This window comes from Falco naumanni, chromosome 7 (assembly GCF_017639655.2).
Source record: "Falco naumanni isolate bFalNau1 chromosome 7, bFalNau1.pat, whole genome shotgun sequence".
NCBI classification, from domain to species: domain Eukaryota; kingdom Metazoa; phylum Chordata; class Aves; order Falconiformes; family Falconidae; genus Falco; species Falco naumanni.
The window spans coordinates 19,553,156-19,578,538 of NC_054060.1; the positions used below are offsets into that span (position 1 = coordinate 19,553,156).

Sequence of the window (25,383 nt, forward strand, 5' to 3'; positions counted from 1 at the left end):
TTTTCTTTCCAGGGAAACTGCCACAGTCAAAGCTTACTAATCACACAGTCATTCTATGACTTGGTTGCCCTGCTTTTGCAGTGCTCCAGCAACAATCAGATAATTAGATTTCCTAACATACACATTACAAAGCTGATTGATGCTTTTCTCTCACTCCTCTCATCAATCTCACTTGTGCTGCTGGCAAGTCTGAGCAGAAAATCATCAGAGATAAGCAACTGCATTTCAGATCCTCTCAAAGAAAACAGCTGTTGATGCTTTTTTCTTTTTAAGATTTTTCTCTTATAAAAACAGAAAACCTCGAAAACTAAATAAGGGTAATATTTGTTTCAAAGGGACATTTAAGATTTTTTTTAAAAATATGTTTTTTAATAAACCTTTTGATTAAGCACAGTAGCAAGGCATAGTTTTCTGGACTTACTTGACAAGTAGAACGGCCACATTGCTCCTTTCAGACTTCATCTCACACTTTTCCAGTAGTAACACAGTGAGCCCCACTAAAGGTACCTGCAGCCCAGTACCATTCCTACAGACTGCCTCACTCCTGCTGCCTGCCCCAGCCCCCCTCACCCCCATCAGAAAAGAACACACTGAAGGCCAAACAGAATGAGAAGCCATGGAAAGCAGTATGAGATGACAAGGGCTGATAGCAAGTCTTTCTGAGCCAGGGCCCAGTTCTGACTGGAAGTGGGAGACTTTATGAACCAGCCTCTGTACTTAAAATCATTCAATAAATTTTTCATGAATGTACTTCACCTTAAGTAGATTTCTGGCATCTGCACATGCTTTGGGGAAGGATTTTCATAGCTTACACATCACTGAAACACTAACTTCTTCAGTTTGAGCTTACCACCTTCATTGTATGGTCTCTCTGTCATAAAAAAGTACCAGTTATACCCTCTTTCCAGTATTTTACAGAGCTTCATGAAAATCTCATTTTAGTAATCTGTTTTACTGCCTTTTCAGTCTAGCACAGCTATCGTGTTGCTTCTCTGTTCCTTTCCCAACAATTCCAGACACTCGTTGCTTTTTGCCAGGCCATGATGTTTCCAGGAACTAATGTTACTCCTGAGTGGTTAAGGGTCAGCTCATTGCTCCATATGCAGCATTAGGATTTCCCCATTCATGTGGATCACTTAAAATTCAAGTGTCGCTCAATATAATATCACATTATAGCATTCAGTTTCTAGAACTCCTCAGCCTTTACTAGTGTAAATTACTTAATATAACCAACACTTCTGATTAAACTTTCACTCCTTTATTAAGCCTCTTACACAGACACTGTATTCCCAAACTACAGCCTTTGAGTTCAGTCACCAATGTATTTTCAAAATTCTACAAGACAAACCGTCCTTCTGAATGAGCCTATATCAATATTCACAAAACTACTCAGTCCCAAGGGCCTTGGCTGAGCTTAATGTTGTAGCTGATTCAAGGATTAAAGCAAACTCACTAAAGACAAAATAAAGCAATTCACATATGAGGTATGTGAGTTCAAGCCCTGGGAGCCCCACAGAAATTAAGAATGCTGGTGGATAAGTTGTCACGTTTGGCACAGTCCACCAGGATAATTTTTTACACAAACTAATGTGACACAGAAAAAAAATATTTCTGAGATAAAACCCCTGAAGTATAAATGATGAAATAAAGTGGTTCATCATTGTTGTCATGAACCATAATAAATATTTTGTACAGTAATACTGTTCAAACAGGACTTGGTTTAAGATCAGTTTTGACTGTAATCAGTTCTATCATCTAAGAAACACAATCACAGAGGGCAAACTCCAGGAAGATCAGCTACCATGCTGAACTGGTCAACTAAAGGCAATTTACAGACCAGGACAAGAAAACCAACAGAACTAGATTCACATTTTTTGTAAACTTAAAACTGAAGAAAAGCACAGGAAAGCAAAAAAGCCCCTAACTGCTCTCTTGTAACACCTCCCGTCAGAATCAAAGCTACCTAACCATTCAGACTGCACAACTAGAAAAAAAAAACCCAATGTTTTAAGTTGGCTTATGATAATAACCTCCATGCAAGACATAAGAAAATAATCACAAAAATAGAATGACTTTGCAATTATCGTAGCAGAGTTTTCTCTGCACACTTCAATGTTACATTAAGTTCTTACCTTTAACAGGGTCTCAGAAGAATCCACAGTACAGATCCAAAGACAAATCTATCATCTCAGCACTGGGGAATTCCTTCAGATCTCATACGTGGGACATGTGTCCAAACTACAGATATGTAACTTAATCTAACCATAATACTGAGAGCAAACTAAAATATCACAGTAAGAAAATTCCCTGCCCGTTGGTATTGGAGCTTCATAAGATGGTCAGCAGGAAACACTGAAGGCATACGGATTTATCTTCTCTTGAACTTGGACACATCACTCAGTGCTATTAGGGAGTTCTTCCTCCTAGTTGGAAAGAACAACCTAGTACTCTCTCCTGAAGAAAAATATCTAAACCTGTTCTTAAATTATAAAGCATACCAGAGAACAAAGGCTACCACTGGCATCCTTTTCTCCCCATTAGCTCATTCTTCTAAGAGTCTGATGAGTTTCACCCTCTTCCACCTTAATTTACAGCACCTGTCCCCCAGGAGCTTGCTTTCCAACCAGGCAGCTGCCTGTTGTGAAATTCATCGATTGAAGCTGTTGTGCTTTACATACAGAATTTTAAGAGTCATGAGAAAAGAGCAGGGGCAAGGTCTCTGACCTGGGGAAGAGACCATGTGCTATAAGTGCCATGTGATATTAAACAGCTTCTGAATAAACTAAACAACAGTACATGCAGCAAGGGTGAGTTCTCCCAACGGAGGAGGATCATAACCACTAGATGAAGGTGATACCTCTCAATGCTTTCTTTTGACCCCTTTCCTCTACACCAGGACAGATTTGTTAAGAGGAAGAGAAAACATCTGTACCACAAAGCACCAGGGTAAGCCTGCTTACAAAGACAAGGGAATAAAGCCCATGTCTCCAACACATACAGAAGAAAAACTTCCCAAGCACGGTAAAAGCTTTGTTTTGGTGGAGGGAGAGCTGGGGCAATTGCACTGTGCATCACTTAGTTGGGTTTTTTTCCCCTTCTGGATTTTTTTCCTCTCTCCTTCCTACTAGAGCTGTTATTATATCTTATTTTAATTATTGAATTGTTTTTATGTCAACCCAACCCATGAGTTTCACCTTTTTCCTGAATCTCCTCCCCATCCTTCTGGGCAGGGGGAGGAGGAATAAGCAAGCAGCTACGTGGTACTTAGCTGCTGGCTGGGGTTAAACCACGACAGAAACACACCACTAGTGCACAATTTCTGTTCTTTCTCCTTCTTCACTACCCACAAATGACAACATGGAAAAGAAATCCCTTTCTAATTACTAATACAGCCATGTATGTCAATTCTACAGTGCCTAACAAGGCTTGCTATCAGATAAATATTAAGTAACAGATGCTAGTGTTACTCTCTCTAGGTTTTAGAAGTCTCAGACACATTCCAAACGTACCAATGTTTGAGTTCACTTTCCCCAATTCCTGCACCTTAGAAGTCCAGATTTGCTTATTCACTACCCACTGCAATTTTCCCAGTTAGGAGAGTCAGGAACTTGCACTTTAAGCTGAAGCTCCGGGGTAGTGCCATGCCTCCAAGGCCTAGATCTCTAAAGCAGCTCTCAAGTACCTAGAGAATTGTGCATCCAAATGGAATTAACTTTGTGTTGAGAGGTACTAGAAAAGCATAAAACTCCACTTTAACACCAGCCTAAATTTAGTCCTCATGGCACTACCAGATTCAACTTTCCTGAACAGCTGAGCCACAGATAAACACTTTAACTGACCAGCTGCTGAACCCTTAGATTAATGGCACATCAGGGTGGACGGAGAACCCACTTCCTACAATATATCTGAGGTGGACTCGGCAAATAATCAGAATATAAAAAAAAAAATAGACTAGTACGTTTCCTTATTTAAAAGAAATATGACTGTATAAGCAGTAACGTCTCTTCTTTTATTTTGGAAACTAATTAAAGCAATCATTGCCCAAATAATTTCATCATTTGTCAGCCTTGACAAATCCTCAAAATATTTCTAGCAAACAGGACTGAGCACTGAATTGTCTTTTATATTGATTTTTATTACTTACTGTTTCTTTTAAGGCGGTTTGTGTTAGGTACACCCAGTTCTACCCTCTCTGACAAGGTTATGCATTTAGAAGATTATACTGCACAGTTTGGATAGTTTAAAATATTTGCGGCACAGAAAGCACCACTGTCTGTATAAACAGTAGGCCATTGCATTTCAGCTTGTGATGTTTGATGTTCGTTTTTATACCACTTTGCCAAGTATCATGCATAAATTTCCAGAGTTCATTTCAGTTAATTCAACACTCAACTGCCTAATAATCTTCTAACCTCATACAGTGCACTGGGATCAAAGCCAAGCCTTTTATGAAAGTAAAGAACACTACAGAGGCATTTACAGACTCTATCTCCACTTGATGTATTTGTAGAGTTCCTAGAGCAGAATCTAGACCAAAGCAGGTTTTAGAATAAAATGCTGATTTGAAGGATTTATCATTTTTTCAAATATCTCATAAAGCGGTATTATTTTTAACAGAATATCCATGCTGTTTTGATGAAAGAAGCAGAAGTCTGAATGGTTAAGGTACACATAAAAGCTGAAGGAGAAGGCTATAAAAGATGAGAGCAAAGAATCTCTTCACTATTCCTCCACCCCAGATAGACTACAGCACTTCAATTTTCTTGTCCTCCTCCCATAATACCATCATATTTTTCCTTGTTCTCTCCTCCCAGTTCTACACTGTTCCCATAGTCATTACTGTGACATTTAGCTACTGAAGGAAGACCATGTCAGTTATCTTTCCCTCCTGTAAAAAAAAGATCTGCTTTTAGCTAAGCGCAGGTATACGTTGTTCTCTCAAAGAAAGGGACTTGAACACAATCTTTTTGATGGGAACTTTCTGCCCTAGTTCTACGCACTTAAACTCCAGTGGAATATTTATGTTTAAATGGCTGTAGACAGATGTAAGAAAAATTTCACTAGTGATTTATAGTTAACCCTTTAGAAGAAATAAAGACTACCAATTGCAGCTGGGTTCAACTAGTTTAGGCTGCAATGGAAGCAGACCCTGAATCCTATTCAGCAGCTGGCATTAAATGCTTAGTTAATGAAGCTTAACTGCAACTATCAATCTATCAGTTGCTTAACTGCAACTATCATTGCTTTCTGCTTTCCATGGCACATAAGTGATTACATGAACGACTTACAGATGTTAAACTCCTTGCATAAAAAACTGAGCCTTTAATGGTGAGGTATACTATGGACAATATGTATTTTACTAGTTTAAAATTCTAAAGGTATTTAGGATTCAGCTTTCCTTTTTTCTAAATGAAGAAAACAATGTTTAGGTTTATTATCATTATTGTTCTTCATTTGCAAAGGAAGATCACAACAATACATTTTTAACTCTGTAGACAGTAACACAGCTGCAACTCATACCAGTTTGAAAATGTAGGCGTTATGTTTGGTAGTAAACTCATCACCAGTAGGCAGCATATTGGAATGAATATATAATTAGCATGAGATAGTACTTCAGGAACATCACTGTGAGCTCATTCAGATACTTGCCACCGATTGCAGCTGCTTCTTAAAACTTATTAAAAACTTCATTAAAATAATATCTTGCTTAAAAAAAAATAAATCTCCAGACTAGGAATTCTCCAGAACAACCTCAAGCAAGCAAGCATTTAAATTCCTTGAAATTCTGGTGTGCATCCATCTGCTGTACCTTACTGTACCTGACAAATGTCATGAATTATATTACCAAACTGTGGCATTTGTCTCAAACAGAGTCAAAATACTCACCGTAAACAAAAAAACAAAAAAACAAAACAAAAAAAAAATTAATTGTTCTCTTGCTGGACAACTTCCAGGGCCCAGTACTTTCTCTTACCATTGCACCACAGCCACCTTGTAATGGAAACAGATATTGTATTAACAAGCTCTAAGCTCACTTAAGAGTAGTCTCTATATACAACATTCTTCATGAGATTACAAAAATGCTACACATTCTAAGGCATGCACTTGTAACTCTTAATTTTAAGATGTCTTGGTAGAAGTCAGCTGAAATTAGTGGTATCATCACATTATCAATTAAGCGATTTCATAAAAATACAGTTAATGAAAAACCAGAAAATATCTATGAGAAAAAGGGAACAGTGAAACACCCCAACTAACATTAGCGTTCTCCAAAAGTGCAAAGATGCTGTAGCAACATTCTGACATATCTGTCAGGATCAAGTACTTGGTTGAACTTCATTATCATTAAACCAGCTGTATCTTTGCATCCCTTAGTTTTACATAAATATTTTCCCTTGTTGTTTCCCCAGTTTCCAATATCCTATTTAATACTTGAATATTGTCAAAGCACAGTAATTCTGGTAAACTTGATTGTCTGAATGGAACTTTGCCCACTTCTGATTTATTAACTACACTTCAGTTTCAACATCATCTGATAGAAAGACAAATTATTATTTTCTTAATACAACTTCTTCAGACACAAGAGTGCCAAAACTTGTGTCGGAAAATCTGCAAATAAATGTATATCCCCTTTGTCAAAAGGGGATGCTGAGCCATTGTCCTCTGTGCTCCAAGGTAAAGAAGACATTCTTTAAAACAGTGTTCCGTAGCAATGCGATAATCTTGGTATAAGTATTAGACTAGACATTGGCCACAACCTCCTTTTATTATGTTGTTATAACAATGAAAAGGACAAGCAACAGCAAGAGGCAATGTTTCTCTACAAATGTTGCTGAAATAATCTGTCGGTTCAGAAGTTCAAACAAAAGCCAACAGAAGCCTAGTACAGCTCTCAAAGGGCTATTCAAGTGCACGCTGGCTGCAGAACCATCTCTGCTTCAGAACCGAGAAAAGGTTGGCAAGGAATCTACAGGAAAGGACAAGAAACCTCTGCAGTTGGAAATTGTAGTATTTATAGAAGTTGCTCTTTGGATCATTTGCTGTGCTGAAAGACATGGAAAGGCCCAGCCCTTCAGTCTTCCAGAGGCTTCCCATGGTGTGTGTTCAGGCTGGACACATGGCAGAATTTTTCTCTGTACAGCCTGGAAACTGAGTGAAGGTCTCCTGAAGCAATGTATAACACAGCAAGTTCTTGTCCCTGAACTGTTACATCTTCTGAGTATATCTGTTAACAGCTTCAAAAGAGATTTATTTTTTCATTTTGTTTTCAAACAATGTTCTCACCACTTGTAACACAATAGCCAGGAGGTAGGAATTTGTGAGAGACAGAATATGTAATCATTCCTATGAAAATCTTGTGAAAGTGAGAGCACCTTAGAGGTTTTGAGTTTTTTGGGGGGTTGGGGTTTTTTTTGTTGTTGTTTTGGTTTGGGGTTTTTTTTGGTGAGGTGGGTGTGACATTGCAGTGTTACAAATCTGACTCAGATTAATAAAATTATTCGTCTACACTGGGCATGCATGCTATACTTTGGATTTCTATGTGGAAGTGAAGTGTTATATTTGCTTCATTATTACCAAATCGGGAGAAAATAGAAATCAGCTACCTGATCCATATCCCTGTTTAGAATCTTTCCCTAGCAAAAGTGATCTGGATTAGTGGCAGAGAGGGTTTTCTGGGGAGATTCACCACTCCCACAGCCCTTTGACAGAACTATTACAGGTCTAGTCTCTTCCACTAGTTCAACAGAACTTGTGAAGTCTCTTCATTACAAAATGGGCAAGGTGCTCTTAAAGAATCTGTGCTCTCAACATTCCAGTTTTTGGAAATCATACTGCAATGCTCTGAAAATGAAAGGCACTTTGCTTCAGGTGCTACATGCGCCTCAGACTATATGCATCTACATCAAGTAAAAGGGAAGTGACCTTCTCATACAGGTGCTCTGTATGAGCAGGCTCTGAAAGGAAAAGGATCTAAGATTTAGAATTAAGTTCCTATTCAACTTCTCGGTTGTTGGTGATAACTGCAGAAAAAAAAGAATGGTTGCATCCAGAGCGCAGGCAGAGCTTGGGATCTGTGCAGTTCAAAGCATATTCAAATATCACCATGCAGATTATTAAAGCACATTAAACCACAAAATGTGGGTAAGTAACTGAAATACACGCGTTTAAATACAAGGTCCCACGATATCTAGATGAAAATGATGAAAATACTTACCAAGACTCTTCAAGTCTTTTTCAGAGAGTGACAGATTGTAGTTTCCAATAAATATTAATAAACTTCAACTGAAAAAATAAAACTGTTCTCCTTTAGTAAAAGTGACTTTGCATCTTCTGCAGAATACTAAGAGCTTGTAGAGGCAAACTGAAAGCAGCAAACTAGCTGACAACTACTTTCAAGTGTTTTATTGCATTCTTACTCTAAGTGATAAAGATAAGAAAGATGCAAATGCTCTATCACATGCAGCTATGCTGGCATTATTATCAATGAATCCGAGAAGACTCATGCTGAATTATACACAATGTCTTTCCAACAGAGGACTCAAAAGATGCCAGATGTACTGATACTGTGTTAATGTGAAGAAACTTTACAGCTGGAAGCAGGGGAAGGGGAAGGCAGTCATTCCCTCTGCATTTCTAGAAGAAAACTCACCAGTTTTCAGCAGCAGAAGCTGAAAAGGAATGGCAGAAGTGGCAAGTGAGTTTTATAGCACTCATGGTCTGATCAGTCGTTGCTCATGTAGACAGCCAAGTGCTTCAGCCTGTTTGCTAAAACCAGTCCTAATCACAGGGGATTTACTGTTAAATTTCAGTATGTTACTGAAGCAACTCTAGGAGAAATGGCAACTGAGGAACCATAGAACTATGTTAAAACACTCGAGGTTCTGATACTGCAGCAAGCTCGCAACAGAAAAGAAAGTCTGTAATTTCATGTAACACTGTAGAAATTCACACCTAGAGAATGGCGTATCCTAGCAATTTGTGAAGGCATGTTATTTAAGTGAAACAGCTTAAAGCCTGCAAAAGATAGAAAAGGGATGCAATTAGGGAGCAGGTATGCAAGAAAACTGATAGAATGAATGAGTGGAGAAGAGTGGCTTTAAGCAATACAGGCCTTTGGCTGGAAAAACAAATACACCTAAAGTAAAACTTCAGCCTGTGGTTACCCAGGCCAGACATCTGAGCTCAACTCCAGCATGACCAAGGACAAGGGCTTGTACATAAAGAACAGAGGTCTCCAAAATATACAGGGCTGGAGGATCCACTTTTCATAACTAGGGAATGCATAAAAGAACGCACTTCCCATGAATAAATATTTTAAAATTACTTATTCATTAAAAAAATCCCAAAACAAACAAAACCTACACCAAACAAAAACACTTACTTGAAGTGGGATATGAATCCAGCTGAATGACAATTAAACTATTGTTCTGCAGCACAGAAACAGGTACTCAATTCAGAGCTCATCAAAATCAAAAGAAATTGGATGATCTCAGCAAGGAGAGGTTGTATACAAATTTCACCTACTTACCCGCTCCCACCAGATCCCAAATCAAAAAAATAGTCTGCTCTGTCAGCAACTCCCCCACTCCAGACAGGCCTATTTCTCAAAATTAAGCACAGCTTATTCCCTGTTTCACAGGATACCGAACACCCAAGACAAACAGAATCACTTTATTATTCTTACCATTATTGCTGTACTGTTCAGTCAAGAACATGTTTCAAAAGGCTGCTTAGTCGATCTTCCTGTCCTGAGGCAAGATTCAAAAATAGACATCTGTATAAACTATCCTTATCCTACATCAATTCCAGCATATCCCTCCCAGTCAGAAAATAATTCTGTTATTTACACATGGTAAATGTAATCTTCCTTCTTGAAAATTAAATTACCTTTTCCCCCCTAACCTTGCAAGACTCTCTTATTGATCACTAGCCACCTAATGATCAAAATAATTACATCAAAAACCTAAAATAAATTCACACTGTGGACCATTAAATCCATGTCCAGGCTTCCTCCTCTAGAATAAACAAACCTAATCAAATTAAAAATTGCTCACAGTAGATAGAGCAAAAAACCCAGATCTTCACAAACTGCCTGCAATTTGCTAACAATACTTTCTACAAGACACAGGATTTCAGTATACATCTTGTCAATGCTAGTGAGAGAGAAATCATTACTCTTGTATGAACTCAGGTTAAAAAAAAAAAAAAGTTATTGCTGGAAGTGTTACCTGTAATTAATAATTTGGTTTGATTTTTTGTGAAGCAGTTATTCTCAAATTTGCATTTGATCGTTTCATTTTACTACATTTTTACATTAACAAATGTAGTATTTTATAATGCAACCTTTCTCTATTTTATTTCATTTTATTGATTGCAGATTACAGTTACAACTCACAATTTGGCTTTCCAATCTTGCCCTTAAAAGTGCTTGCATAAAACATGGAGGTAGAATATTCACATAAGTATACATCAGCAAGAATCAAGAAGTTAAGAAACTGACCCACTGCCTACAAATCTTCCACACACATATTATCTGTTTCCCTCATTCTTTACTTAATAACATCAGAAGTATTTTATGCTCTGCATCCAAGTCCCACAGGTTGTACTTACTGAGCTGGTACAACAGCATTAATTTATCAATTTACATGAAGAAAGGATAGGGCCAGTAAGGCATTTTTAAGATTTTTTTGTGTATGCTAAGAAAGATTATGCCTCTCATAATTATGTAAAAAAGTATTTTTTTCTGGGGGGGGGGGGAGAGGAATCCAGTTATCACAGTTTAGTGTAAAAAACCTTCCAATTTTAAATTGAAAGAACTGTGAGTCAAATTGCTGCTGACAGGATCAAAGATGGACACTGTTCTAGGTGTTAGAATGTGAAGCATGTACAGAAATTCCTCTCTCCTTTTTTTTCTTAAGCAATCTCTCACATAAACACCTTTTCCTAAGGTTATCTACTGACAACTATACACAAGTTAGCAGAATAGCTGCATGTATGTTTTCCCTTGTTCTCTCCTTCACTACTTTGTTGTTAAAATAGCATAAAGGTTTACTACGGCTAAAGACTTCCAATTCTTCACATTTTTTGACTCAAAATGTATCAGAAAAGTCTGACTGGATAGTTGTGCATTTATATAGCTGAGCACACCGCTTACAAATCTCTAGGATGAAACTATAAAGTATTACTACATTTTATTATCCAGTCTTAGCCAAAATTCAGTGCTGAGCAAGTTGGTTCAGCTACCAAGCAAAAATAATTTTTCTGGCAGCTGCTTCTCTGTAATTAAGCTGGACAGGATTTTACAAATTCTCTTTTCCCTTAATCTGCAGCAGCCAAACAGTATTCACTCATAGTTAAAAGCCCACCTGACCCAGTGAATTTATGACAGTCTTTTTATACAAGCCGCATTCCTGCTACTTCTTCAGCCTGTATCCTTAGCATACTCTCTAGAGCAACAGCAACCATTTCCACGAAAATTCAACCTTTAATTTAACTGTAAAAAAAGAGGAATCATTAATTCCTCAAAACAAACAAGAAAGCCAAGAGACTTTTTCAGACAGCAGGAAATATGGTTCAAAGAGAACATCCTTGCAGTGGAAATAACAGTACATGATGATTTTAGCCCTTTGCTCATCTCTACTGTTTGTAAAAAACAAATTACCACATATTGGGAAAAGCATGTTAGATGATTCTTGGAGAAACAGTAACACGTTTTTTTGGTTGTGGTTTGGGGTTTTTTTTGGGTTTTTTTTGTTGTTTTTGTTACCTGTTTTTTGGTTTTAACTAAGTAGGTCTTCTGATCTGTCCATCTGAAGTACCTTCTGTAGTCTGACACCACCTGACTGTAAACTAGAACTGGCAGCAGCTATTTCAACTGGTTGCTGAGACCAGCAACAATAGTTCTGTCACAAACTGTAGGCAAAGAGCTGCAGCAGGGTGGGGGAGAAGACTGCCCTTCAGATCTGAAAGTTCTGGAGGTGTAATGAAGTGAACAGTCCTTAAGAAAAAACAACAGAGGATACCTCAGACTTGCTGAAAAGCAGCATCTTCAGCTCCAGTAACATTTTTTTCCACCGGCATGTTACTTCATATTCTACGCTAAAGTCAGAAGGTTCATCCCTTCCAAGGCTTGTGCAAAGCTGAAGCAACAGCCAGTCATGTCCAAGGGAAGGAATACACAGTTTAATGTACTTCCCAGGGCAACACTCTTTTAATTTAGTTTTGGTATTCTCTTGCAGGTAATTGTAAATCCATTCATATAATAGAAATGTTTTTGATCAGAGACGGCCTGGCACTGCAGTCTGGCATAGCTCCCTTAGTTTCAGTGGAATTATGCTGATTTACTCTCCAACCATGAGATTCATGGTTCTGTAAATTCTTAGAACCGATCTCTTAGTCTTCCAGAGTAAGGAAGGATACCTTCACAAAGCTCCATAACACAACAGCGAAACGATTGTTTCTCCCTGGCAAACTTTGTGCTTTCTTTCAGCCTCACACCACAGGGGAACGTGACAACATAAAAACCAGCTAGTAATTTCAATTGGGAAGTAGGAACTGTCTCCATGTTTACCACTACCATAGCCCGAGCAACACAGACAATAGCTGCTACCTCTTCCTCACAAGGGCTGACTCTTGGTCACACATCTTAATATAAAGCAAAAATAACTAACTGGTGCAGACAGTTCCCTATCCCAGAAGGACCTGACTTCCATTGGATGAGTATAACACTGCCATCCGCTGCCACTTTGGTCATCTGATTTGAGATTCAGGAACTGGAACTAGAGATGCTACAGTCCAGGGAGTTACAATCCACACAACTGCACAGGCTCTTTCACTAAGGTTTGGGGTGATTTTAAAAAAAAACATATGTATCGAGAAAACCATACTGGGATGCTGGGGGAATTATATTATTTGCATTTATTTATCAAAGGAATTTCAAACGTACAGTTTATAGATAGGACTTTCAGATTCCAGCTTACCTACCACACTGGAGAAAGATTACCTGTGTTCCACATCACAGTTTGTGCTGGTTTTGGCTGGGTTAGAGTTAATTTTTTTCATAGTGGCTGTTATGGGGCTGTGTTTTGGACTCGTGCTGACAACAGTGCGGGTAACAGGGATGTTTCAGTTACAGGCTGAACCTTTCTGTTCAGACAAGGCCTTTCTGCCTCTCCCCTCTCCCCCCTGCCCCCAGCAGCAAGCAGGTTGGGGGGCACAAGCAGTCAGGAGGGGACACCACTGGGACAGCTGTCCCCAACTGACCCAAGGGATATTCCACACCATGTGGTGTCACGCTCGGCATATAAAGCTGGGGGAAGGAAGAGGAAAGACGTTGGGAGTGATGGTGTTTGTCTTCCTGAGTAACTGTCAGGCGTGATGGAGCCCTGCTGTCCTGGAGATGGCTGACCACCTGCCCATGGGAAGTGGTGAACGATTTCTTGGTTTGCTTTGCTTGTGTGCGTGGCTTTTGCTTTACTTAGTAAACTGTCTTTATCTCAACCCACAAGTTTTCTCACTTCTACTCTTCTGATTCTCTCCCCCATCCCACTGAGGGGAATGAATAAGCAGCTGTGTGGGGCTTAGTTGCCAGCTGGGGTTAAACCACGACACAGTCTGGTGCAGACTGACTAACGATTTTACAGTTGCTGGACACCAATTAAATTGAAAGCATACATTGTGATCTTCTTGATAATTCCTGGTATGCTTCTCTGATCCATTTGCTTATGTATGTCCTAGTAATTGCAATTTCAGTGCAGGCGCGTTACGTTAATTTCATACTATGTGCACTTTAAATATTTACTTTTCTATGCCTTACTCAAAATTACACAATGAATATGTAGGCATGCAGTATGAAAGTTATTTAAATATTAGAGTAAATTTACTTTTGGATCCTGATGTACCCTATTGGCTTTTTCCTCTTCCGACAGTTAGTTTTCATTCTTCAGATATTCACTTTTCTTTCAATATATCCCAGCCAAAAATGAGTAACAGAGAACAAACAAAATAAAACAGCCCAGTGAAACAAAGGAAAGATCAACAGAAGTTATCTACATCTCCAAAGCTGTGCAGACATCTATGTGCATGGATTTCCTCTCCTCCGCTTAGTAACTGCTTCAACTCCCTACCAAGATCTCTGGTGCAGATTGCAAGATTGCAATCAGACCTTCTCAGGCCTTTCAACTGCAGAAATCACCTGGTTGAAGGCATCAGAACTCACGTCCAATCTTAATATTATTCACAGTTCAGAGAAAGAAACTATGAAGCGCTTCCCTTCATTTTTCTGAAGACCACCAACAGTAACCAACACTCCAGACTGCAGGCTGTTACACTTTGAATCCACCCTGCTTCAGTAAGGACTGAACATTTGTCCCTAACCAGTTACAAAGTCTCCAGAGCAAAAAGCACCTTTTGGCACACATCACGCAGGGGAAGCGCTGACTGGAAGCACTGATGACAGTTCCAAGTTCACCTATACTTACTGCATACCAGTTTTCACTTAGAGCTGTTCCATATTATTCATCAAGTTTTTAGAAATCCATACATTTCTAAAAAAAATTTACATAGATTTCTAGTAATTTAAAAGGTAATAATAATAATGGGCTGTACTACAGCATTTTCCTCCCCTCTCTTATACATTACATATGGAAAAACCATTGAGAGAAAAAGCTTTAATGTGCAGTAATTTGTTCTTGGTAAGGAGCATTAACATCATCCAGACTTAATTTGGCCATGCCTCCACATCGCTCTGTAAGGAAAAAATCCTTGCTTTTTAGAACCACTGGAGCTAATGGGCCTGTTTTTCTTCTGGCAGTTGAAATAGAATTAAAGATCTAACACGATTTTACTTAGGTCTTATTTTCAACAGCAATCTAGCATGTAAATGATCTGAGTTAGTCAAACACAGAAGTGTTCTCAACTTTAAGAGAAGTATGTGGGGAAAAAAACTCTATTAGAGACAAATTCAGCTTAAAAAAGTTTAGGTTTGCAAGCGTTAACTCCCACAGAAGTCAGAAGCAACCAGCCCCTGATAAAAGCCTCTCACAGTGTTTCACACAAATGCAAATTAGTAAGCACAGAAGAATTTTCAAAACCAGCAGACAAAGAAGGATGCAATTTCCCTTCTATTCTACTAGTAGCAAATCTAGGAGGAGGATTCAAAAGGAGACATCTTCTTGGAACATGTTAGAATTATTCACTTCCATCTAACCTACTGCTCAGGAAAAGACTGGTTCAGTGAAGGAGAATGCACCTTGGAAACCAGAAAACAAAAGCTCAAAACAAAGAGAAGTGGCATTTCAGTATGGGTACAACTCCTAAAGGTCAAATTTGAGACCTTAATATAGAAATTCTCATTCTGTGTCTTGACATAGAGAAAATCTAAGATCCACGTCAATCTTCTGAGCACCCATCTACTAAAAGCTGTTTAATATATAATTGCAATAAATTTTATGTTGTAATATGGTAGCAAGGAATAGTTGATGAACAGTAATTCAGTTAAATAAGAGATTTAAACAGCATAAACCAGGCATTTATGTGTTTTTAACATGACCTCTGGGGAGTTTTAAGATAAAATTCTTACTATTGTATACCTCATCTGTAACCAAAGCCTTGACTGCTGGCATATTGTTGATTATAAAAAGAAACACAGAATCAGTCGATTTAGAAAAAAGAAGAGATACTAAAAAAGCTGAAGGTTTTCAGCACTTATTTACTAGGCTGTTAAGTACACATTTTAAGTACATCTTTTATGTATTTACTGCCTTCATTCTGGATGCTTTTTTCATCAATTACTCTTTTGCTAGGTATACCACAAAAGTAAGTGCTGTTTCCCACTAGCTGGATTATATTATGTCTAAGCAGAGGGGAGTCTGGTGTGCACTCACTTAAAACATGAAGGTGTAAACCATCAAGATCAATTAAGCACAAAGATCTATCGGAGTACAAGGCAGAGACATACTTAATAGAGGGAGTCCAGTGAAGGGTCACAAAAATGATTCAAGGACTGGAGCACATCTCATATAAGGAGAGGCCAAGCGAGAAGGCCCAGGGGGATCTTATCAATGTGTCCAAATACCTGATGGGAAGGACTGAAGATGGCAGAGCCAGGCTCTTCTCAGGGGTGTGCAGTGACAGGGCAAGAGACAGTAGGCACAAACTGAAAAATGAACAGGAAATTCTGTCTGAAAGTAAGAAAAACACCTTTGGATGATACTAAAAACCAGATTTGACACAGCCCTGGGCAACCTGCTGTAACTGAGCCTGCTTTGAGCAGAGGGGGGGTTGTAGTAGATGGTCTCCAGAAATGCCTTCCAACCTCAAATATTCTGTGAAGAGCTTTACACTTCTTTGTGGATGGGTGTTTATGCTACATTCTCTCTCTCTGTGTAAGTATATACCTCACACACACCCCCACACCCCAAACCAATCAATTAAAGGTGGCAGCTGATTCTTAATCAATGCTTACATCAGCCTAGCTGAATTAGAAATCAGGATGCGAAGATAGCACTGAGTCTTCTCTATTTATTCCTCATTGGAACTTGCATCTGTGGACAGCCAAAATTAAGGTTTTAGGTTCTTTTAAGAGTAATTCTTTGGCTTTACCTCATCAATAAACTCTTGATAATGGTTCCCTTTGGTTCCCACTTCCTCTTAAGACTACTACGTGGCTGGCTACAGCTACCTAAGACTGCTTACATAAGAATATCCTGAACTGACAAAGTTTAACATGGCAACAGTGTGGAGTCACGCACTAATGCACACATTTTGCACTCAACAAATAATGAGTGCAGGGTAGCATACAAGTTACATGACTTTGGATGAAGTCTCTGTATTTATTTGCCTTTAGACTGGTCTTTGCACAAATCATGGCAAGTGGTGAACCCACTCTGGAGGTGGCATCTGGCCATACAGAATCCTTCTTATGCTACTCAGGCTTGAGGGCCGTGACAAATCACCACAGGTATCATGGCCACCTCTGGCCACCTCGCTCCCAACAAAGATGGGGGGGGGGAGTACACCATATGCTACAGGACTCCTAATTTTACATTGAAATTTTATTCTAAACATAAAGAACACGTGGGAGAGCAACAAAGAACTTGTTACCGTGTAATTTTATGGCTTAATAATTCAAGTTCTACTTTTTCTTAAACCCTATTGAACACTTCCAGACTCACATCTCGGTGCCCGCAGAGCGCTGAGGGAGCCAGGCGGTGATTCCCCCCTGCGGCGGGGATGCAGGGCTGGTCCGTGGGCGCGCACGCCCGGTTCTGCCCCAGGTGGCGGGGCCAAGTCCGTCCTACACCACCGCGCCCGGTGCCCTGGGCGTACAGCCGCGTACGGGGCGCGGAGCCGCCGCCGGGGCTCCCCGGGCCGGGCTCCCCTCAGCGCGGCGCAGGGGGCAGCTCCCGCCCCGCCACAGCGCCCGCCCCGCGCGCACCACAGTTCCCGCCACAGCGCCCGCCCCGCGCGCACCACAGTTCCCGCCACAGCGCCCGCCCCGCCCCGTCCCGGCCGCCTCCGCACGCCTCACCGGGCCTTTCCAAATCAATCCAGAGCTAAACGTAACGGGAACTGCCGCCTCTCGCCAACTGTGCCCGACTTATCCTAACAGCACACGTGAGAGGTCGAAACACCTGAAACTTTTTGGGGCAAAGGTTTTGATTTTCTCCCTTGGAATGTCACGTACTTCCAGTGCAACTGTTAGGAAATGTGCAATGAACATCTGCAGTGCTGGTTATGCCAGAGCGGGCAAAACGGCGCCATCCTGCAACAGCTGCCACCCCAGAAGCCGCCCGCTCCCTCAGCGCTCCCGATACACGAACGAGCAGACGAGCACACCTCACCTGCACCCACACCTAGATTCGTTTGCTGCTACATTGCTAATTTTTCTCTGGTAAAGCACTACCTAAAAAATAGGTGCAATCACAAACAAACAATCGCAAGGTTCCAACCCTGGGAATGCCAGGTCAGCCAAGGCATTGCTGCGCCATGGCCATTGCATCCTAGCTGCCGAAAATGCAAACCGCATCCTTCACCGAGTCGGTGTGGGGGCACGATGGAGCCATACGCTGCAAGCCGTCGGGAAGGCTGAGGATCACGGGGAGCAAACTGGCGTAGGAAATGAGCAGGCCCTGACAGCCAGACCCCCAGGAAACAGCCGCCTCTCCGCTCTGTGGGGCAGGGTGCTCAGGGGCAGCCTACCAGGATGGCACGACCACGACAGTGCGGCTGTAACACGGGCTGTGCAGCCTCCTGCAAGGGGTTACATCCTGCTTGCTTGTACAGCTGGGCAAGGCGTCCCGCAGCGCATCCTACCCTTGCTGATACCAGTTCGTAATTCTCAAGATGCTCTGGAAGAACAGATTGACCAAACAAGAAAGAAATCGTCACATACATTCATCTTGAATTACTTTATTTTTCACAATAATAAAAAATAAATTAGTCATAAACAAAAATAGTTAACATTTTTTCATCAAAGAGGAAATGTATACAATATGAAAAGGATGCTGTACAGTTCTGGTTCAGGTGCATTGCCATGGATACATATTCCTGAACGAGTCAGAAAGCAATCTGCCTATACTCTCCCCCTTTAATTCACTCAAGGAACTGGCTAATCAGAAAGTTTAGAAAATTGTATTATGGATTTACAGTATGACATATATATAAAAATATATATATGTAATACCTGTGTTATAAAATTCCCTAAAAAGTTGGGTTAGTATAATGAAAGAGCTGGACAAAATTTGAATGGTATATGTAAATAAATACATATTAGGTCCCTTTTAATAAAAAATCTGCTTATTCTAAATATTTGAAATATTTTGGTGCAGTGGCTTGTTCCATAGACACAGCTCAGAATTACATATTTCCCATAGACATCTTGTATTTACAAATAACAACAAAATAAGTTATAATAAAGTATATCCTTCTGCCAAAATCAATTATGAGGGTCAAGTAGACAATTTTATACACATTAAAAAACGTCAGGGTTTTCTTTTGTCTCCGGTCCTTCCTGATCCTCTACATAGATCCTGAGTGACTACGATGGGACTTCGCGAGCTCATATGTACCCAACCTCTGCCAAGGCCACTGGTCTCAAGAGACCCAAACACAGCACGGACAGAACAGTTCAGAGCAAGCAGCAGTGACAGACTGTTGCTGGAAGGTCAATGATTTCTCAAAATTAAGCTCCCCTCCTCTTCAGATATAGTGGTGGTTATCTATAACCCATTATAGTAAATGGGGATATAGAAGATTGGGTACTTGCATTCTTAAGAACTTCGGGTTGCTAAAAGGTGAGAAGCAAAGAGCTGAGTTCGGGTATGGTGTGAGTTCTCTTAAGTGGAATTTTCTCCCTTTCACCAGGTCTGAATTTCACCCACACTACTGAGATTTAATGATGACAAGTTTGCTTTAAAATACACTGAAAATGCTGAGTGGATGATTTTTCATTTCTGATACAGAAATAATGATTTTACTCCATTCTCTAAACAACAGCCCATGTATCCAACACCCCCCCATCCCCGTAAGTTTAGGAATAGAGGAAGCTTACTTTCAGTGTTCAAAATCTCATATTTTGTGTTCCAGTTACAGACACACATATAAATTATCTGCCCAAAACACAGAACAGCTTTTAAAAAGTCAGAGACGTTAAGTGTCTCAAGAAAATCAGGTAGACAGATTTTTTTTCCTTTTTGAGTGTGAAGAGAATAATTATCTTTTTTTATGCAGTAGATGTTAGATGTGAGAATGAAGGGCCACTACATACTTCAATAGCTGTGCAAGCACAGGTTCATTGCACAGGAGTTAATTCAGCAGGTACTTTAATACTATGCATTTAAAACTAGCCAACAGGGACACACACACACACACACTAACCACTGTGACTGGCAGAAATACAGCTCTCTTAAGAACCTGTGTTAGAAATAAGCGCAGCTATTATCAACCAAATGGCCAGTTCAGCATTTTCAGTAATTCTGACCAAACTGCGTATTGCCATCCAAAGGACAAAGGGATGGGGGTGAGATAAGAGGATGAGGAGAACACTTGTGGGTGTAAAAGGGAAAGGTCAGGATGAGGACGAAAAAAAGCAAAGCCCTGGAAAGCACATTTTACTACTTACAGTGATCTATACACACCTTCAGGAAGGCATAACTTGGCCTTTACTAGCCACAAGCTGTTTCTAGCACCTACCTCCATCTTCCCTCAGTGGTGACCACTGGCGCCTTCTAGGACTCTACAGAAGAAAAGTAAGTAGCAGGGTCCTGGCAATACTGCTGCCCCACATGGTCTGCATGTACTCACTTGACTCAGGGCTATACTGACCACTTTTATGAAGTCTACAAACAAGAAACCTAAAATATGTCTTTGCATTAACATGCCGTTAACAAGCTCTGCAACACATTGGGGTGGGGTGGGTGTGTGTATAAAAGGGTCAAATTCTGTACTGCACCACATTGTCATGTGAGTGAGATCTAACAAACAAGATTGATGTTAAACACTACTTTGTTCATACAGAAAGTTCTCCATTTGCTGAAGTATTGGGGAAAAAAGAAAACAAATTATGTTTGTAATGAGGAAGACACGAGTTCCCTGTGCAGGGATACTAAGGTAGTCCTGCATTGAGTCCGTGGGCATGCACTACAGCTGGACTTCAAAGCTAGCAGGCTTGCAAGAACACCCATGTCTCCTGTACCGCACCCCCCAGCACCCAACTGCTTGCTAACGAGCCCTTCCCTAATTCAGAACTCTGGGGGACTGAAGGTCAGAGATGTTAAAGCAAATGCCACCTCCTCATCACTGGCCACGTCGGACACAGTGTCATTCCCACAGGAGCAACCCTTGTGCCTCCACACCACCTTTCTCGGTCTTCTCAGCTAGCAAGCGAAAGGGAGAACTCCACAAATTCAGTGCTGCTAGTAAATGCTCTAACCTGGCACGCAATCACCGGACACAAGCAATTCTACCGACACACGCTTGGCTCTGACATTGCACAGGAGCTAGCAAACCCTGATGGACCCTGGAGAACGTGACAAACGGCACCAGCAGCCCTCAGTTCTAGAAGGAAAGTGCTTTGAGACACAGAGCCTTCTCTGGACGGAGCAGATTTTGGCCAGCTGCATGTCTGCAAGACATGAAAGCTGCATGTGGGTTTTACCCCTAGAAGTAGTTAGACTGCTTAGACTTTAAATCAACAATTTACAGCAGTCTTCCTACACGTAGTCTGGATTGTGTAAGGTGAAAATCTTAAAGGCAAGGAAGTATTTTTTCCCACCATTCTGCAGGATTTTGACCAATATTAAAATAAAAGGAAAATAAATTAAAGCATTCAGACTCTGAAGCCTGCATCACTTCTTACTTATACTGGTTTTACACCTGCTCTAAGGCTACTGCAAGGCCACCTCTGATTTACGGTGAAAGTAAAATCAGGCCCTCTGCAGGCACCACCCTAAACTGGTGCACTGCTCTGTTAAAACAAACATTTGCTACTGTCCCAATTTCAAAAGCGCACTTTGTGTGATGGTGAAATCGTAGCATAGAACTTATTCTGTGTGGATATTGGTATATCAAAGTGCTGAAAAGAAGGGTGCATTAGTTCATTTTGCAGGAACAACTACTATGATTATGCTGACACATGAGAAGAGATAAATGATTACACTCAAGTTCAGCAACATTCTGGCAGCTTCCTTACCATTAGATGTTTAATTAGGTGAAACAATCTTTTTTGTTTTATCTGGTACATCTGAAAACTGTCCCTTTACTAAAAAAAAAAAAAAAAAAAAAAGGTACTATTTGTATAACCATAACTCACTGCATTCAATTCACAAAGCTGTATACATTAGGCATAATATAGGGTTATATTGCTACATGTATGTATTTATTCTTTGATATTTTAGCTCCCATGTACTCTTGTTTACTTTAGTGGCACCTTAATGGCCCAGAAGATGATAATCTTTATAAAATAACCCAATGGCCATATATTCCAGAGCAAAGTAATATATTTTATAAAAGGATGGCCTATCTATGTGCTGAGTCACTGACTGTCTCACAGTCCGGAGCGTGTGCAAGCAGATTATTTTCTATGAACTGACTGCAAACCTGATTACCTCTCTGCACTCCATTTGCCTTGTGGTTTTCAGAAAGCCTTTTTATGAAACAGGTACTTCCCTCAAGCTGACAGGATACACTTCCTTGGGACAAAAGAGGCAACAGCAAAATTATATACTGTGTGTCAAGACTTGCTGCAATGAGATATTCAGATGAAAATCTGTATTTACAAACACTGGATTCCATAGCTGTTTATGCTGCACGTTCTCCATATCATTCTTTGGTCAAGAATATAAGGAATATAATATGATCACAGATCTATAAGTTATCTTCATGGATAAATCTTCATAATACAAGGGAATAGGACTGTGAAAGAAAACCTTTTGCTTGTGTTCATGAATCTAATTAGCATTTCTGTTTCTAACAGCTTTATATCAATTAATTACACTGAAAAAGCCCAAATTAAGGTGTACAGAAACAGCTGGTGACATTATTGGTTTATAATCACAAACAGTAACTTCAAATTTTAGGGGAAACACTTCTTCATTTCACTTAGCCAAACAGTAGCAGTTCATCATGTCCAAAATATATTTTTCACAAGTAACCTGATTAAAAAATCTAAGGTTTCTGTCAATCCAAGGCAGCTTTTAGACGACTGGAGTTCCACTTTCCTGTAGCTTCCAGCACACAAATCAATGTACCCAGTAACACACCCAGCAACCTTTGCCTCCCAGTGCTCTATTCTCTCTTCTACAACCTCTCCACCAAAGCAGTACCAAGAATACACAATGAGGCTCAAACATGGCTCTTCATCAGTAGCAGGACACCTTAATCACTGTTATATCGCATCACTGGGAGCGACTGAACACACATTATTAAAATTGTTTTTCAACTCAGGCAACAGGCACCTTAGAAATAGATGCATAATTGGGTATCACTAATTTACAAGCAATATGCTGTAATAAGCAGCTGAATAAGCAGAGGTGTTTATTTTTTCCCTCAGACTTATTTACATATTTGAAAGACATCTCAGATGAAGGCTAGAAAATGGGCAGATAATGCAAAAATTTTCATCTGCACTGCACAGCACATCCTGTTTGCTTTTAGCAAGTCCCAAGGCTGACTACAGTAATTGCAGAAATGAAAAATCACCACCTATATTCAGCTCTAAGTCTGGAGCCATTCTTGAGTAGCTGAAAAGGAGTGGATGAACAGATTTGCAGGATGGACTAGAAAAAAAGAAAAAAAAAAAGAAAAAAAAAAAGGTGAGTATACTCTTCTAAAAGATGAGTATACTCTTCTACTACACTCATAGTGCTGCCTGATTCCAAGAGTAACAGACTACTGGAAAGCACCGAGGCCTGCATCCTTTGGTGGTTGTTTGAGAAACTGGTGACAGATCCAGACTATGTCTGGACAAAAGTCCTTTGGTACGGTAGTTGTTAAGCAATAGTGCAGAGACAAGACATTAAGCAAGATACCACTTCACTGAAGTAACTGCGCTACAGGAAAAAGACCTTGCCAATGGAAACAATCCCTGGTTTTTATACCAGCAAAGGCTCTTCACCTTTCTGGTAAATCTGCCTCACTGACAGCTGCAGTTGTTGAAGACTTAAAGGGCTAGACACTAATGGCACTCCGGTAGGCAATGTATTTTAAAATCCATACAAAATTAGAAAAGTGTAACTTCAAGAGTTTATGAATTAAATATAAAGGCACTTCTTGGCAGTCAAGTGTATATATATGTGCTGCCTGAGGACAGGAAGTTAGTTAAAAGTACAACTGAGAGAGCTTAACAGTGACTCTTAATTTACTATGAATGGAGTGAAGTAATTAAAAATATATGTTAGAGTGCTAAGAAACTGATGATAAATGGGTTTTTAAGGGTCTGGTTCTTTGTGAAGTCATTTTTCTCATGTGCATCGTTCACCGATTTAGTAATCTAATTTAAGGCAGTCCAAAATACCAAATGCTCTGCAGCAGCTGCATCCATACTGGTCAAATATTTCCAGTAATTGCCTGTGGTTGATTTCGTTTTCATTAAATTCACAATTCTAAGGCTGGTAAGTTCTTTAAATAATTATCTGATGAGCAGGTGCAAAGAATAGTATTATTAAAAATTAATGCTTTAAAAAGATCATGGTTTTACAACAAACATTTAAAAAAAGATAACTGCGCGATAGCTGTAACTGAAAGGGTGTGAGATTTAACCATAGTCTCGATGTATTCAGCGATACAAAAACCCATCTCTAAGAAGCTAAAACCTGCTGTAGTCGAAACAGTAACACTGTTCAAGCTCCATCTGAAGACTGACATTGCCGCTTTGAGAAGAGTGTTTGTTATCTACGCCCTAGAAACCCTGACTGTCTGTTTGCCACACGTGTACAGGATGCACAACAGGCTGTTTTGTAATAGGTGTAGACACAGAGCCGGGCCTGGACCACCACGTTGCAATTGTAGTATTTATCTTTGCAGTTCTCATCTGCGGAGAAAAAGGAAGAGAGAAGAAGCTGAAGAAAACAGTATTAGAGCAACAAATAACCAATCCCCTTTCTTTTTTGCCATGTAAAATCCCTTGGACCTGTACTTAAGCATTCATTGTCAGGTTAAATAGGCAGCCTATGCAAATGAGTGAGATTATTCAGGTTTCTCTACATGTAATATAAAGATACATAAAACTGTGGAAGAAATGTACCCATCCCCATTTATACTGTCAGGGGGGGTTTGTGGCTTTTTTTCTTAAACAGAAAATTAGTCTTGAATAAAGATGATAGGAAAGTCTCTACTATTCTTTGCTCAGGTACTTGTCCACCTAATTTTTAGATTCACAGCTATTAATCTCTTGTGGCAGTGCACAGATGGCACCAGTACCCGCAAATGTTATTTTCAAGTAACGATGAATCTAAATACTGAAAAATAGTAAACCATCTCCCTCCTTACAAATGTTACAAATGGTTTAAAATAACTGGATTAAAAAAGACAAAAGTTGATATTCTTAATACTTCCCATTTTTCTAAGATGTTAGGGTGTGGTCTGTTCAGGTTTTGAAGTTTTCCTTTACAATCAACAGGGTTAGAAATACTTCTTGACAACTAAGATTTTTCATATGATCATGTATGTGATTACAGAAACTGAGATGGTAAGAAAAAGACTAAATGACAGAACACTCATAGCAGATGTAAAAATGAGCACAAACACACAAATACATTATTTTTTAAAAAGAATACTGGCAGATCAGGTTTTTTACACAGTCAAATTATGTTTTAACAATATTTAATTAACAGATAACAATTCTCAACTGAAAATTGCCATACAATGCAAGAGTTAAAACTGTTT

At 39.7% G+C, this 25,383-nt stretch overlaps 1 protein-coding gene across 1 annotated transcript in view; it reads right to left on the reverse strand.

Annotated features, from left to right (window-relative positions):
• Positions 1-18,398: 18,398 nt before the first annotated feature.
• The window catches only part of THSD4 (thrombospondin type 1 domain containing 4), a 319,595-nt gene continuing 312,610 nt past the window's right edge, over positions 18,399-25,383 (reverse strand). Inside the window, exon 18 of the mRNA XM_040601898.1 lies at positions 18,399-24,529. Within this exon, the coding sequence (XP_040457832.1) occupies positions 24,387-24,529 (143 nt within the window). The 3' untranslated portion in view covers positions 18,399-24,386. The remainder of the gene's footprint in view (positions 24,530-25,383) is intronic.